The sequence below is a fragment of the Scomber scombrus genome, chromosome 7, assembly GCF_963691925.1.
Source record: "Scomber scombrus chromosome 7, fScoSco1.1, whole genome shotgun sequence".
In the NCBI taxonomy this organism is placed as follows: Eukaryota; Metazoa; Chordata; class Actinopteri; order Scombriformes; family Scombridae; genus Scomber; species Scomber scombrus.
In genome coordinates, this window is record NC_084976.1 from 13,512,242 (window position 1) to 13,530,435 (window position 18,194).

General features: G+C 37.9%; 1 protein-coding gene across 1 annotated transcript in view; it reads right to left on the reverse strand.

Moving 5' to 3' along the window:
• Positions 1-18,194, reverse strand: part of col14a1a (collagen, type XIV, alpha 1a) — a 142,279-nt gene that overhangs the window by 68,668 nt on the left and 55,417 nt on the right. The window contains exons 17-23 of the mRNA XM_062422444.1: positions 16,403-16,535; positions 15,857-15,892; positions 14,008-14,150; positions 11,473-11,605; positions 10,345-10,467; positions 8,013-8,162; positions 3,153-3,269 (exon numbers count right to left, since the gene is read on the reverse strand). Of these exons, the coding sequence (XP_062278428.1) occupies positions 3,153-3,269; positions 8,013-8,162; positions 10,345-10,467; positions 11,473-11,605; positions 14,008-14,150; positions 15,857-15,892; positions 16,403-16,535 (835 nt within the window). The remainder of the gene's footprint in view (positions 1-3,152; positions 3,270-8,012; positions 8,163-10,344; positions 10,468-11,472; positions 11,606-14,007; positions 14,151-15,856; positions 15,893-16,402; positions 16,536-18,194) is intronic.

The window sequence follows — 18,194 nt, forward strand, 5'->3', positions numbered from 1 at the left end:
TCACTGAAAGGCTTCACTTTTCCAATTGAGAAGGTGTTTAAGCAGCTGGTTGACTCTGCATGGATTAAACCAAATCTCTAAACTCCGGCTAAAATATCCAGCCAGTGCTCACACAGGAGGGAGGGAGAGACAGAGATAAATACAAAGGAGGGGAATGAAAGTGAAAAATCTTCCTCACACTTTTTGCTGTCTTCTTCTAACAGTAAAAGGTATAAACACGTCACTTACTGTCTATGTTTCCTTTGAGTAGAACTGGTTTTATTTATGTCTCAAATCTGTGCATTTACCAGCTAACATCATTATTAAAACAGAACTAACGTCTGATTTAGGCTTTCTCACACAGGATATACATATTTGCCACAGAGGTGCAACTAATCATGTTAAAGATAGCTGCATTTCATTCAGGTGTGCCACTGTGTCATTTTCTGGAACAGAGTCATCATTAATGTTATTAGTCAACGTGTGTTGGCAAGTCTTTTTATATCTTGGTTAATGTGCAGCTTAGTTTACACAGTCTAATAGGAGCAAAAGAGACATCAAATTAAGAGTCATTGAATATCATTAATAGATTAAATTATAAACAGAGAACATTTCCACAATATTTTTAGGTTAATATCAGCAGTTTTTAAACTCTCAAACATCTTCAAAACCCATATAAGCAATACAGTATGATTATTCATGCAGGTCATTCCACTCTCTCTCTCTCCCTGTTTCCTGTCGGCATCTCTGCCAGTTACTCTCTAAAATAAAGGCAAATAAAGCCCAAAATAAATCTTTAAAAAAATATATATATATATCATACTGTATCATTAAAGTGCATGGAGTTATCAAAACAAAGTGCATATATAATACTACTTATACTTATTATTTTCACTAACATACCTGACTGAAAGTAGAGAGCCTGATGAATGCATTAATCTTTATTTTGATGTAACACCTTTACTTTAGTAAAGTAGCTCTTTAGATGGTCTATAGTCAGTTATTTTTACAGTGGTTTATACAACAAATTAAACAGTTATTTAAATTATAAATAAATTCTTTCTTAATTGTGATACTGCAAGGTATTCAGACTGACCCATTATTGAACATTGTATGACGTTTCATTATGTGGCAGATGAAGTGAAGACAAACCATCTACCCATTGTGTTATTTGCAGAGCTCTCTGTGACATAATCCACGCCTACAGCACCAACAGAGTCGCCTCACTGGAATTAATGAGGAAGGCCACATTTTTTGTCTGCAGAGCTACCGGTGTCAAAGCTACCTTCCTTTAAATTTTAATGCAAGTGCTACAGGTTTTAAAATCAATTGAAAGCAGCAGACTTCCACCCTGTACTGTCATGTACCCATACCCATTATCCTCTCAGAGGTACTGTAAGTGAAAACACATATCTGCATTTAGTTCTGCTTCCTATGTGACCTTTTGACACATACTGACATTTAAAAAATAAACTCAGACAAAAGGTTTTCTCACATACGGATGACTAACCAAAAGAATAAGCTAAATTGTAGTGTTAACAGGTTTGTGCTTACACCAAATAAAACCACATATTGTTAGGGTTGACCGGAAATCTAGTAGTTGGCTGCATATTGCAAACAAACAGACACAAACAGTTGTAAACTTCTCTTCAGTATATCTTTGAAAAGTACTGATAATGCTGTCAAATGTTTCAACAGTGTTTTTGACTAAGTTCTATATGAACCTCTGCAGCACAACCAATTGCCCTCTGAGGACAAATGAAAATAAAACTTGAACTTGAAATTGTTCAATGTTAGATTGTTAGTAGACCAGCTCCAAAACAGTCTCTTGTCAGCAGAACACATTCTGTAAAGGCTTTGGAAAGTTTTTATATACACTTAGTGAAAAAGGATAAAATATAACAGTGATGAGACTTGGATTTTTGGTCTTTCACTGATTGATTTGGTTAAAATTGATTTCTGTATAAGAGCTCCTTCTACCCTCAATCTTTTTTTCCCCTGCCTCCTTTTTCACATTTATTACCTGAGTGAGCTGTCAAAAAAAACTGTTTCTAAAGGTCATACTCTACTTGTCTTTATTCATCTTATTCCTGACAAAATGACATGAGAAAATCTTAAAGCAGTTTTCTCCCATGTCGTTTACTGGTGAGAGATCATACGCATATCATACCTGTCTGCCTTTCTGCAAACACAGACACTTGAATGAGTAAATATCCCTTACAATGCAAAGCGGATCACAGATATATAAAAACACTTTTTCCCTCAGTGGCTCATATCAATCTAAATCCAGATGACTGTAAAAGGTAGGCTATATATATAACTAATATACATAACCAACACATGACACATACTGTACCTGTATGTATCACCCACACAGACACAAAGTCCTGAGTCCATAGCTCTATTGTCTATGTGTTAATTATAAATGTGAGAGACATTTTTACAAGGACAGTAAATCTGTAAGGAAATGTACTAAGAGTTCAGAGTTGAATCCAGGTGATTCACCAACTATCATAACTGTGGTAAAAACGTGTAAGTAAAGGAACCACCGCACAACCACCACCCTTTGCACCATACTATTATATACTTTATACTGCTTGCTACTGAGTTCTTGCAATCAGGCTGTGTTCCAGACTTACTGAATGCTTGAGCAACCTCAACTAGGGCGCTTTATGCCGACAGGTGGAAATCCTGAATTCACAGAACCTTAATTACATTTGTAATATTCTGACTGACTCGTATTCCAGTCACTTAGCTGGCAATTGCCTTGTTTCTCACAAGGTGAAACGGTTAAACATGTTGGTATGACTGAGGGTGCACACCGAAATGTTGAGGAGAACAGCTTTCTGTTGACTGTGTCTTTGCGCATGTTCTAGGACTACTGCTTGTAACCCAAAACTCTTTCTGAATGAATCTTCTGTCTAAAATCACTTGGTGTTTTGTTTTTTTAAACTATAGTTATAAGGCGTGATTCAGGCCACATTTCAGCAAGTTGATGTTACTTGATTTGAATTCAGGACCAAAAGTCAATCATGTTAGAGCTTGCTGTGAGCTGCTTATCTCAAACAACATGTATAACTAATAAAAAAGCAGCGAAAAAAATAATGAACTAACTGTCACCACCTTTAACAACAGGGAAGGCACAACATAAACATTCATTAATATGTACTTACTGAGTGTAGACTGTATGGAGACTCTGTATAATGTAGCATGTGGGAGAGGCTGCCACTGGACACACATGCTGTTGGGACGCACCTGGTAGGTTGACAAGCCAGAGACACCCAGGAACACTGGAGAGGGAGAGATGGCCAAAAAAATGACAGAAAGAGTCAAAGAAGTCTCACTGATTACATTCACTGCATATCATATTAGGGTACAGACACATTTTTCAGAGGTCCTCAACTGAATACTAAATCTATCAATTGACACATTGAGTTGTGATTTGAGAATGTTTTTTAAATTCAATGGAAAAAACCATGATAGCAGTAAAACGTCAGTCTAGCCCAAAACTATATTTATTTATGCTTCTTTGCCTTTAATGCATGGTGCTTTTAGGTCTCTCTTATTTTTAATGGGATTCATTTAGCATTAGTGAATCAATCTTGACATAGTATATATAGTTTATGTAGAGTTTATATAATACATCACTAAAAGGTTGAGTGAGTGTTGAATGAGAGGTGACAATAGTGTAAAATGTAATCCATTCACTGAGTTTGCTTGTAATCTTTTGGTTTTACATTTAAAGGTCAGCAGACAGAATTAGGACTGGTTAAGGTTATGTTTATGAGTAAACAGCCTATATGATGCATCAAACAGTCAAGTGGCACTTAGTTGAACTTTTCTTGTCTGAAATGACAGCTGCAAGAAAAACATTTAATGTACTATCCACTGAAAGTGTGGATAATGGAAATCCAGTTACAGTTGGGTAGATTTTTTAATCAGGCTTAATGTTTAACTATCTTGTGAAGAAACAAGAGACACAGTGCAGCAAAATGCAAAACACCATGAGCACTGTAAATAGCTGGAGCCTGTTTGGTACTGAGTATTCAGTGTACTGGAAGCAAGCAAATCTCTAAGGAGCTACTCTCTGTCTTTCCTTTCTTTCTCTCTCTCTCATTCTTTGTCCCTTGTTAACAGATTTTGCTGATGGTATAAAATGAGCTTGGTTATTGTGCAAGTAGATAGCTATTTTATGCTGGGACCATATGGCAGGTGCATTACTTTAAATACTAGTGAATAATGCATATGACAACACATCATTCCTTTCAATAACATGCAAATACAATGAAACTCACTCTTATACACTCAGAGAGACAACATGCACAGTAGCATGCATGGAAGTTCATGTCATATGGACATATGTGAGCATGTGTATAAGCACATGCAGGTGAACACAGGTTAAGTTAACACTGTGTTCGGCTGGAGGTTTATTTTCAGTATATTCATATAGACAAAATGGCAGGTACAAGATCAATGAGAAGTGTCACATTTGGCTTCCATTTCCAAAGTTGTCCAAAGTTTTGCACAGACTTGTTTAATAACCCAGTACTCTGTTGCATGCCAAGTGGTCAAAAATGTCGACTAAATGGTTTGAGGGCACATATTTTAATTTCATAGAGTTGTAAATTTTAGTATCAAACTTTTTTATTCCCTCTTTTGAGGAAATTCTGAATCATTATATTTGCCCCCACTTTGTCTGCAGTAATAATTTATACAAGTCTAAGAAGACACATTTAGGTGAAATGGAGTATGCTGCTGGGTTTGCTAAAGTGTAAATAATGTTTATAAAGCCATCTTTGAAACATAGGAGAAAACATGAAAACTATAGGTTTTTTAATTTAGTAAATGAGAGAAGGAGAAAGGAAAAGGTGAAAAGTGCAATAGGGAGAAGAGGTAACTGAGCATTCTGTGGAGTAGTTTCTCATTTTAATTATCCAAAGGTCAGAGTGAAAGGCATACCACGGATATAAAGTATGGTGGACCATATGGAGATACTGCAATCATTCAGAAATTGCCCCTGTGTGTGTCTTTCTCTCTCTCTGTGTGTGTGTGTGTGTGTGTGTGTGTGTGTGTGTGTGTGTGTGTGTGTGTGTGTGTGTGTGTGTGTGTGTGTGTGTGTGTGTGTGTGTGTGTGTGTGTGTGTGTGTGTGTGTGTGTGTGTGTGTGTGTGTGCTGAAGTTGCCAGACTTGAAGCAAAACATGTACACCCATCTGCTTTCCCAACCTTCATACCATCAGTTACTTTCAACAACACTATTTCTTCTTTCAGCTTCTGCTTTTCACCAAGTCAAATTTCTTTTTTTTTCTTTTTATGACACAGTACTTATTCTACAAAAAAATCTTGAGACCAGATTGACTGAGCACCTTTCAATGGTCCTGTGGAAGACTAATTTGTACTTTACAGCTGAAGCGCCAACACCACAATACAAACTAAATAAAATTGCATTTGGGGGAAAAAGTTTCATTTAATTCGATGGTCCTCAAGGTACCAATAATTACCTTTTTATGCTACAAGCTAGCATGTGTAATTTATTGGTGCAAACATGCTAGTTGGCTACTATGATATGGCTGCAATGAATGCATTGTACCCAGGGAAATATGTTACTGTATCTCCCTTATTAGAATGACAAATGACTGAACGCATCCCCCTTAATAAATCAGACTTCCTCTACTGGAAAGAACAAAATAAGAACAATGAATTTAACTATGCCCTGCATAATTTGAGAAAATCTAATACATCTGCAGCACACTGAGAATTCTTGCATCTAATAGAGAATATGATAATTTCTTAAGCCCCTCACCAACACTGTAAAATGTGACAAAGCATATGCACAAATAGAAAAGTGTTGGAGGAAAATATCTGACAGGCCAGAAAAGTATATAAAGTTTCAATATGATTTTTTTGTACCGTATGTATAGAAGTGGGTTTATGAAGAGCAAATAAAGTCCTCAAAATTCGTCATTAAGTGCCACACCAAAGATGGAGTCTAAAGTTTTAATATGGAAAGTTGATAAATCTGCACGTCGGTTCCTCATATTTGATCTCTTCTTATGACAGCGTATTTCATTATGAGAGCTTTATAGAGACAGAAAGGTGTGCAGGAATTGTTGTTCATTCTACAGGGGGATGATTAAAGAAGATGAAGGATGGCACATTACTGCAGCACAATTGAATTAGAAAAAATGGTGTATGAAAAGCAGCCCTCTGTTAATTGTAGATGATGTGTAAATCGACTTATCACATTTACTTATTATTTCTCACCATTTCCCCCCTAGTAAAAGGAAATTGCTTTTCAGAAAAAAGGTGAAAATCATTTGTTGCTCTTCGGTGCATATTAGTGCGCCTGAGAAATTCATGAGCTATTAAAATCAGAGTATGTTTGTTTTAATCCTGCTGGATGCTTCCCCATTTGGTGAGTCCCTTCTGGCAAATCAGACAGTAAGCCTAAAAGACAACAGTAGATTTTGGAGTAAGAGGTGATGCAGCAGTTTTCAAATAATCTGTCTCACACACACAGAGACACCTATCGGACCATTGTAACTTTTGTGGACATTAAATAGCTTTATATTTCCTGGAGACTAACCCCAACCATCATCACTGCCTGCATACCTCTGACGTTAATCACTGACCCATAAATCAGCATTTCCCAATTAGGGACACAGCTTTTGTCCTCAGTTGGACAAGCTGTCCCTAATTCTGAAATGTGTCCAAAGTCTGAAATTTGTCCCCAAAAGTAGGCTATGAAAGACTATCCACACACTCGGGTTTGCTTAAATCACTTGTGGAGTACGCACATAGACTGACCTTCATTTACAACATGCGGAACAATAATTCTAAAGTGCAAGTTCCAACCTGAATGTTTTGGCAGTGCACTATTAGCTATAGCATACTATCATGCCTGAGAAACAGTTTAGAGTGGAATCAATCAAAAGGTAATTATTGGTCGCATTTTCTAAATAATAAAAGTACAGAGTCTCTTATAATAATTATGCATAAATAAGCTGGATTTTACCGATGCAGATATGTTAGTAATGATGCATCACAAATTCATCCCAACTTGTATCTGGTGCACACTTTTTTAATCAGGGCAAGTGCATCATGAACGTTTATGCTGGTGCACCAATGCAAATTTTTAAATCTTCCATCTGCACACACACACACACACACACACACACACACACACACACACACACACACACACACACACACACACACACACACACACATAGACAAAGACAGTAAGTAATGTTTGATGATAGATGGTGACACAGCAATGCTCTGAGAGTTTGTGAGAGGGGATTAAAGAAAGAATGCGCAAACAGATGCATACATGCCCTCACATTCACTGTGTGTTTACACACATACAGTGTTCTCTCTTTCTCTGTATCACTGTCAATCTCTCTCTGTCTCTCTTCTCCCTGACAGTCTATTTGTTTTAGATGAGAGAGGCGAGAAGCCAGCATTAGGTCTTGCTGCACCTACTGATACCAAATCTATATGCAAAAGGGATTGTTCTCGCTGGCTGGCTGGGAAATATTAATATCCCTCTGTCTATCTGTGTGTTTGCTAAAGTCTCAATGGAAATTAAAGCAATGGTATCAGCAGGCAGTTAATATGCATGTAGTACATTCCTCACTTTCCTCAAACTAGTTTGGATTAATTGTTGCCTCGGTCTCCTTCTAATAGGCACATTGTACTTTCTGACAAATCTAGACAGAAAACTTAAGGTGACACTGATTTTCCCAATAAAACTCGTTTTGACTCATTTTGAATATAGGTATGACCTTCAAATGAAAATACGGTTATCTTCAGGGACAGTTCAATTTAATATTACATTTAAGTTGTCTTTTTTTTTTTTTACAAACCTCATTATCAGTAACCATTTGTCTCCTCAATTTAACAGCGAGACAGACTTTTTCCATTTACAGTCATGTCAATATTAAATTTTTTCCCCACAATGTCTACAGTCCCAACAAAAGTTTCATATACATGAAGGAAAATATGAAGCATTGATTCCACAACTGATGCTTACATGTCTTAGCATTCTGTAGCAGTGGTTCACTTTGTCCTGCAGTGTAGGAAGCCGATACTTGGACACTGTACTCGGTCCCACTCAGTAGATTAAGGAGGATGATGGTGTTCAAATTCTCGCCTACTGTTGTCTCCAAAACTGGCCCCGGAACTGAGAAAGACACACAGATGCAAATGTGAGCACAGAAGAAATGAGACTGCATTGTGTAAGCGTAATAGACTACACAAAAATAAAGTTTACTGCAAGTTTAGTTAACATAGATTCATGACTTTGTAGGACTGTTTTAATCCCATGTAGAATTGAAACTTTCTCATTCTTTGTTAGCAACGCTATTAAATAGATTGGTTAGTCCTCATCCTTCAAGCCTTTTCCATTGTAGCTAAAATTGAAAAAGAGTATACTAGCTGTACTGCAACTGCAAAACAAAAACAATGCTGATTCCCTATTTCATTGTCTTCTACATGGATCGATAACAGGAGAGGATCTTCACTTTTTGCCAGGGACATGGCCTCTTTCTTATCACCATGTCTTTAGCCATGAATCATTCTGCATTGTTCTTGTTTTAATATGAGTCACTTGGAAACATTTAAAAGTCAGCCAGCGACAGCGTGTTCAACAAATGCAAACATTGGCTAGACAGATGTCATTTCACCCGTCAAAATGGTTGTCAGCTAGAAATGAGAAGTCTGTTTTCGTCTGGCTCTGTCTGAAATCAAGGACCCATTGTTTAGCCAGGGCCTGAGTGGTAAAACTGCTGCACTGGAAAAGAAAGTTTGACGAGGATAACAGCAGGAACTAAGGTGGACAGGGCTAAGCTGACTGTCACCCATTGAGAGTACTGTGTAAAATCAGTCAGTTACGAAGTTTCTAAGAAAGATAAATTAGTAATGAGGTTTGGTCCACTTAGTTTATTTAGGTATCAATCCAGACAGATTGTTGAAATAATCTTCTTATTCTTATTTGACACTGACCACTATGACAAAAATACAATAGATTCGACAGAGTGGTTACAATTCCTTTTGGCCACTGAAGCCCATTACTTTGTTCAACCTAGCTGCTCCGCTTAAAGGTTGCTAGGTTACAAGTAGAAAAGTAAATAAAGCTGATTGACACAAATAAAGATGTAGTGGGTGTGCTATATTGAGATATACAGGCATTATAGTGTTATACAAACACACTAACCTGCAGAGATACACACACATCCACCAACTAGTACACATTTTTAATGAACTATAGCAATGTTTTATTCCCCACTGTGGGTTAGGGTTAGGGTTAGGGTTACACACACACATGCTATTAAAACAGAGATATAATAATAACAAACTTTATTGATGCAGCCTTTTCAAACAGCAGCTACAAAATAGGAAATAACAACAATCCTACAAGAATATAACAAAGAACCAAATTAAAACAGCAACAAAAGTCATTTGAGAAGAAAAATAAAGGGCAGATAAGTAAAGGAGGAGCAGCAATTATCTTAACAATACACCACCCACTGGAACACTGTTTAATAGTGTGTGTTTGTAGAGGCGTATGTGCATGTTTTTATGTGTTTGCTACATTAAGTGGTTTATGTTTACATAAGTATATTGTAGCTGTGCGTGTGTTTGTGAAGATATTCTCACCAACAGGGACTTTTCTTCTGTCTAAGACTCTCACTATGAAAACAGGAGAGTTAATTCAACTTAATTCCTAAAATCAGATGAATGCAGCCTGTCTGTTTGAAGCTGGATCCCCAGAGACATATTAATTGTGTTTAGATGACAGAAAGCAGACATGGAAACTATAAAGACTGGAGCCTCGTCTTGAAAGGATAAAACAATTAGCACTAGAAAAGTAGCAGAACAGTGAAAATTGGCTTTTGAAAATGCTTCAAGACAATGAATAAATAAGCAAGGGTAATGTCTTATTTCACTTCTGGATTGCGGAGGTTTTCTGTGAAGCCTTAAGCTTCGTATTAAAAAGAAAAAAACTAAGAAGTCAATAACCACAACACGCTCAGAGTATCTTGTTTTTTCAGCTACTAAATGTCTGTCACAGGCTTGTTGCTGGTGGGCCCTCCCATAACAAGCAGATTAGGATGTTTGGACAAGTTATTCTTGTTCTTGACAACAACCTTCAGTGTGTGTCTGCATGAATTTGTGTGGGATAGAAATATAGAATTTAGCAAATGTACCTGTGTTGTACTTGTGTGTGTTTCTACTCTTATAAAGATCATCACACCTCAACAATTATATTATATTAGGATTACTGCTTCATTATACAAACAATGCTGAGATTAGCATTTGTTTCCTCCCTCTGTGTGTGTATGTGTGTTTTTGTGTGTATGTACCATAGATGGGCTGGTAGACGATCCTGTAACCCAAAACAGGATACTGAGGAGGATCCCAGGTGACCCTGAAGCGGTTGTACCACTCTTCTGACACACGTATGTTTCCAGGAGACAAGAGGGGCACTGCCAAAAAATAGAAAAAATCAGAACATAGAGGAGCTTCTCTGTACTTGACTTAACTTTCGATACAATAAATAAGCACAGCAAAATATTAAAATGTTTTAAAGTTTGGGAAATAAATCAAATATTCTTTGTTGATTTCTTACGATTGTATACGTCTCGAAATTAGGATTTAAATCAAATTAAAAAAGAAGAGTACCAATCTGTACAGGCAGTAGAGGCCAGCTTTTGATAATTGCCTAATATAATGAGTGACTTTTGTTCTTCATTGCTGGTGACAACACAAAAAAACCAAAGCATTGCACTCTTCATATATGGTTTGTGGAATATAAATGATGGTAACAAATTTAAGGTTTTTCTGTAGACAGTGCCAGGGTTGGTTGAATTTGTCAAGGTTGTATATTCCTCCAGGGACTGATTTAGGTGAGAAGAAAGTTTTCCTCCCTCAATCATGTCGTATTGTACATCATGACTGTCTGGGCTCCAATTTATCACTATGTTGCTTTCATGAGATGAGGTTTTTATTTCACAATATGGCGAGCTATGGAGACCTCATCTAAAAAGATGACATATTTCATCTGACATTTCAATTCTCAGTACAAAGAGGGGTCAATCATTGTTCATAAGAGGTAATCAAGAGAATCTTGGAGAAAATCAATTAGAGCTGAGAAAATAATTTAATAATCTCATTAATGAAAGGAGCTGCTGTAATTATGATCGCCCTTCATTAAGACAATTAAGAACGCGTCGGTATTTGTCAGTGCGTTAATTTACATTCTCCTTCAGGAACATAAATGAACATGAAATTACTGCAATGCAAATTAATGTTCTGCTCGCTGCAATAAATTTCATTTTTCATTAGCTTTCAGTTTTGATGTGTTTTCCTAAACTGGGAGCTACATCTTTGTACATTGAAAATTGAGAAACCGAGAGTTGACCCCGGTGGTAAATAATTTATGTGTTGTGTGTGTGTAGGGTTTGTGTGTATTGTGGGTTTGTAAGGCTTACATGTGGCGCCCAGGGCAGAAACACTGATGCCATCTTGTCCGTCAGTGTAAACCGGTGTGACTGTCACTTTGTACTGGGTGTCTGATAGTAAAGGCTGGATCACTGCTCTCCTCAGACCGCCAGGAACTAACACCTAGATCCACACACACACACACACACACACACACACACACACACACACACACACACACACACACACACACACACACACACACACACACACACACACACACACACACACACAATGTATACATTCAGGGCACATTTGAGGAGTACATGGAGTTTTAAAGCAATGAGTCCTGCTCACTTGGGACTATCCTGCACACAGGCAGACAAGGGGCATACCAATCAGAAACACACATGCATGTAGGCACACACACACACACACACACACACACACACACACACACACACACACACACACACATACCCGCATCAAATAGCAGACAACATACAGAGTCTGTTCTCTTCTCTACTGGCTTATAGAGACATTTGGAAAAAAAGATGAAAGCCAGGCTTAATTTGGTGAAACAGAAAAATCCTGCAAAATGCTTCGCATACCTTAAGGGATTTGAACTGTTCAAGAATTCTGCTCACTTCAGTTCAGTCAATAAAGTCAGTTGAGGCCAACGGTGAGGCAGAAAAGAGCTGAAAAAAACCCATTACTGCTGGGTTTTCATTTATAAGTGTTGAAGTTTGTTCTTTCTCTGCATCTTTGTTTAAGTTCTTAAACTATTCCTTCATGGAGATAAAGTACTTCATTATTAACCTTTTCAAAAGTACACTGCCAAACAAAAATAATGGCTGTATGTATAATTTCAAGAAAAGGAAATCAAATAACTCTGACGTTGCCATTTTATATTGTAATTATGTCCAGATACTAATTAAAGATGATACTCTTGACCACTTAGTCACTTGTTCTGGAGCGTTCAATCAATTCAAAATCTGTATTAGCTCGGCTGTCATGCAGAGGTCTAGGTTCCCATTATTCTGAGCGCTTTTGTGAAAAGTCGATCTGTACGGTTTATTCTTCTAAAAGTGCTCAGAATAATGAAAAGTTTCAACTTCTTCAGCTCCATAACTGCGGCACAAGATAACAGTCAACTTTCTCCTGCACGATTCTTAATAAACTTTTTCATTTGTGAAGCAAAACATTATTTGATATCCACATCAGAACACCTTCAAACATTCATCTGTCTGTTCTCAACAAAGTGTCTTCGCTCCAAAACAAGACTAAAACATAAACAGCAGCAAAGAGATTAACTTTCCTTTATTGTGCTAACAGCTCTCATACCCAGCCAAATGTTGGCCTGTGTGCGTGCGTGTGTGTGAGAGAGAGAAAAGTGTAAAGGTAAGAAGAGTTACAGCTAGTTGAACCTATGAGGTGGGAGGAGCTGTCCCCTCTCTGACTAAGGTGCTGAAACACCTGTTAGAGACAGATCAGGCATGTCCACACACACACATGCTCAAATTCATTTAAGTAAAAAAGCAAGCACATAAACACACACACACACAACTACACCTTATGAAACACAAAGAATAACCTGCACTGTCACTCTTGCCCTCTATCTGTCTCAAACAAACATCCACATCAAAACACACCCAAATTTTCAGAAAGAAGCGCGACCTGAAATAACCCTTATCTATCCGCCAGCGGACAGGTTTAAGCCTTTCTCCCATTTTGTTTAGCAATTGTTTCTTTTTCCACCCCCCTTTGTTTCGTTTGCTCTTTTCTCTGCTGCCCTCCATCTCTGCTCCCAGTGAGGTAAATGGCTGCTGAAAAGATAATGGAATGTCTTCTGGCTTGGCCTGGCCTCTCCATCTTCTACGGCTCTGACACCACATTGGGAAATTAAAACAGGGGGGGGGGGGGAAAGAGAGGGAGAGGGAGGAGAGTAAGAAGGGGAGGCAAGGGAGAAGACAAGAGCGAGGAGAAGCAAAGGAAAAACAAAGAGATCGAAGGACAGATGGGGAGGAAGGGACAGGCACAGCAAGTATGTATGTGTGTACTGTATGTGCGTGTGTGTGCATCAGCAGTCAGGGTCAGTACATGGCACTGAGCTCAAGGGCTCTTAGCACAGATAGAGGGATCAACAAGGAGAAGCAGAGTGGACCGGGACAAAAAGTGTAATCAGTTTTCTGATTGGAGCAGATGACCCAACACTGACCACTGCAGTGCCATCCAGTCTGCTGGTGATGTGAAATAAAACAACGCAACCTCCAAACAACCCTAGTGTTGTCTGCTCTGCATAATCAGTGAGACGTTTGCATGCGTTAATGTGCATGTATGTATTTTAGAATACTACACCCTCTGACTTAAGTGACTGTGGACAATAAGCAGGGAGATTTTAGAAACTGCAGGCACGTAGAAGCAATGCAGTCTAAAAATAGCTTCCAAGAGAGATAATTGAAAACAGAGAACACTTACTTCCACTGCAGCAGATGTCCTGTAAACCTTTAAATCTGTACTTAATTATGTGTAATCTATAAATGATTGTTCTTTGACAGAAACAGCTCACAATTTGATCAACTCACAGACTCCTCTTTGTGATCGCCCCTGAGGCCGGCATAGGACACCCTGTACAGCTCCACGTTAGGGTCTTCCAGCTCCCATGATGCCTCTAAACTCTGGGTGGTCTCATCACTCAGCTGAAGGTTTCTCACTGCCTGGCGTGCCACTGTGCAACCACATCACATACATCAGTTACTGTACTGTAGGATTTACTGTATATATACAAAGTTCATAGAAAATCTTGTTTTCCTAACACTCTTAGTGTGATTCTGTAAACTATGGATGAGAAAAATCCTTAACAAAAAAAAGGTTAATTACTAATTGAACATGCCAACACTCCTTTCAGTAACGTGGACAGTGCCACTCAATCTGATGTGACAATACACTTAATATCATTCTTGTAAGTCACTATGTGCAGTGTGCAGCAAACTTCAATACTGAATAGAAAATACAACATGCAAAAGCACAATGTGCTCTCATCATAAAATGAATAAGCTACAGTATATCCCCAGTCTGCTTTGATGACAGATTTCTGTGTTCTTCTCATGCTTTCCTTTGTAGGGTCATCTGCAGCATGTCGCCCTTCTTTTACCTACATCTCTGCAAATATGTTTTAAAAATAGCCCAATTTAAATGGTTTATGGGTGAAGCAGCATACTGTAAATCACTATGAGGGGGATACATGTTTGCCCCCACCGGAGATAAAAAAACAAAAACAAAAGCAGAAGCAGGGATATATAGACCAAGGGGTAAATCCTCACTATCCCACGAAAAGTGTGTTTTGTTTCATTTCTTGATAACGTGTTTAAATCAAGTAGACATGTTTTTAAAATCGATGCAGTCCTTAATGGATGAAAACCACTGTGAGGGCTCCATACTAAATGCATAGAAAAAACAAAAAACAGAGGCGACATGCTGTCTTGTGACTTTCACAGGAGCACTTGGAGTTTTAAACAAAGCAGATGGATTGTTTTAGGTTTAAGTTTTTAGGATTGTGAGCAGAGACTTAAGTAAAGGAGACAAGTTGCTTTTTAAGTTTTTAGAAGCATGAGTAGAGAAACTGCTCAGACTCGATTAGCTGTGGTCTGCTCCTCACATAAAACACAATCCAGATGGCGTCCGGGTCGCCTCTGAGATAATGAAGTCTGAGCTACAGTCTCTGGGTGAAGCCAGCTTGGTAAAGAAACTTATAAAAACAAAAAAAGATCTTTTAAGACTTTTTCATAAGGTGCATCCTGAAATGTTATCAGTGTTTCAGTTTTGCATTCCTCAACCTTAGTTAGAACAAACAGTTTAGAGCTTTTCTAAACTCTCCGTGATTCAGCTTTTACTTCCTAAAACTGAACTTGAACTTACTGAAGTGTTGCTGATGTTGCACTTTGGCTACATCAGCAGCACTGACAACTAACTGGTGGAGCCTTTCGCAATTCAGTGGCAGACGACTTTCTAGACAGATGCTTTGGCTTGAACCACGATTAACACTTGGACAGTCTCTTTAGAGCAAAAACCATTTGATCTTAGCCTGCTGCCCTCTGAATTAAAAGGCCACATGCCAGCAAAGTTCATTTAAGACACACTCTTAAGGTTTTAACATTACTAATATTACTAAAAAATAAATTTCATGGCCCAATTTAAATACACCATGATGTCTAAGTCATGTGTCATGTCATTTCAGTTTACTGTTCGTCACACTGCACCATGGCAAGGTCAAGGCAGGTGAAAGCTGTTTCCACTTCATTTGCCATTCAGCCAAAAACTACAGCTACAAAACTGTTGACCCGTACAATATTGAGAGTATGATTCATATTTTTGGCACTTTCACCACTGACATTTTGGACTCAGGATTTTTACATTAATTTGGACACTGCTCACCTGTGGTTGTGGTAGCAATCGTTGTCATCTCAGCCACTGGGGAAACACAGAGAGCATAAATCAGATAATTAGACTGAAATGCTCCTCAACACCTCTCTATATCAATACCTAAGGTAATTAGAAAGAAATACATAACAAAGTATTGATGGAAAAATAGATTTCCCTCTTCTGAGATGAGCTAGGACAAACAAAACAACGCAATTGGCCTCATGCAAAGCTACGCTTCGGACTCTGAAATGCAAATCTTATGATCCTAAAAGGAATTATGTGAGTGGACTGGTCTGTTTTCCTCAGCAGACAGTGGTACTTTGCTGGTGTACTTCAAGCAAAAAGGGTTGCTGAAGAGGGTTACTTAGTTCACAGGCTAATTTCATATCAGTGGAGATCTTATTTCATGAAATTACACTTGTCTCCTCTCATCTCTTGAAAAGTATCCCTTGACTCTGACTCAAGTCAAGTTATGTATTTATTAGATAATGCAAATACAAGACTGCCTGAGTTAGGAAGAACAATACATGCAGTCTATAACAGTCTGATGCTTCTTACATGTGGTATCGATGACAGAGACGGTGTCACTCTCTGATTCGTCTTTGAATACGGCTGTCAACATAACTTCATACTCAGTAGAGGGACTCAGTGCACTCAGGATGTATCTATTATCACTTCCACTCAAGACCACCTATAGAAGAGAAACACACACAAGCTTTGTCTCATATTACAGTATTAGACTTCCAACAATACAGTATATTCCCTCCAAAAACTCTACTTCAGAATAGTGTTGGCTGATATTTCTGCATTTTTATATTTTCACCAATTCATCTTGATTGAACACAACGTTACATAAACATTCAGGATTTTACCTGCTGTCAGTTCATCTATGTCTTACTGTAATTGTTATTTTAAACAATGAAGATATTGTAACTTAAGGCCACTGTACTTCTGGCTGAACATGCCGGGATATTTTTGAAAAAGCGTAAAAATATTCAAATTTTTGTCATATTGTTATGTCACAAAGAGCTTCTGATGTTTTTGGAGATCCTCTATAATTATTGTTAATATTATTTTGCACTTTTACTTGTTGTTACTACAGGTGCTAGATAGAGATAAAGAAAGAATTTCCTTCACACGATGTGATTAAGTTTTGAGCATTAACCAACCGCCTGACAAGATTATTTATTCTCTAACACCAGACCTTCAAAAGCAAACTCATCACAGAGTTTTAGAGAAACCTGCTGAAAACATAAATTAACCAAATTGCCTCAGTGCTCGTAATTTCAGTCAAGAAAACCGCAGGAAATAGTGGTGCATATTTTAAACTGGTGTCTATGAAAACAGTTTTACTTTGCACATAGATTCTCTTACAACACCGTTTTAAATAAATTGTACAAATTAGTTTAAACATCGAGCACACAGCATTCAAAAATACTTACGATATTCTTCATGTTAAACAAAAGTATGATTTAAAGGCCATTGTAACACTTTCAAAGATGATCATTACAATTCAAGTAATACAGAACACAAGAGGATAGCCAGCTGCTACTACAGAAGTCCAAATGATATCTATAATTTGTACGACACATAATTGAATCAGACCCCAAAGTAAATATGATGAGGTCACCAAAAGTACAGCTTGCTTCCATGGAGAGCAACTCTGAAATTGGAATTTACTGCAGATGACTCAATAACCAGATTATGGGCAGGAATCTGTTTCTTTACCGAGCCTTTTGAGACTCCGTAACATGCAAATTTCCCCTGTGGGAACTGTCATTTGTGTTTTCCCTGGCGCAAGTGCATATTTAGTGATTCATTCTCTCCCTTTTCTTTCTGCATTCACTTGCATTTATTGAGATGTGTTTCCGTATTTTATTGTATTGTTTCTTTTATGCAGACACCATTGCCCTCAATGGTATTTCACTGATAAAAGAGAGGAGCCAGTCTGTCATTTCACTGATAAACCAAGAGAACAAAACCAAAACTGCTTTCAAAAGAGGTATCAGGACACCAGAAAAGCAAATGAATCCAAACAAAACAGCATGACGCACAAAAAACATCAACAATTATATCATTTACTCTTTTCATGCATCTCTGGATTATCATAAAATCGTAATATTAGTAATCTTTCACTCTCTCACTGTGTTTCTGTGCATCTGTGTGGCTGTGTGATTGTATTGTTTAATCTCCTCTCAGATGTAACAATACAAGGCAGTCAGTGGAGGATGTGAATGTGTGTGTGTGCATGCACAAGTTTACAGTATGTGGGTGAGAGAGACAGAGAGAAGCATGCGTCTATCCCTCCTCTGTGCTGGCTGTATTATCAGCCCACCTCTCCAACTCCCTA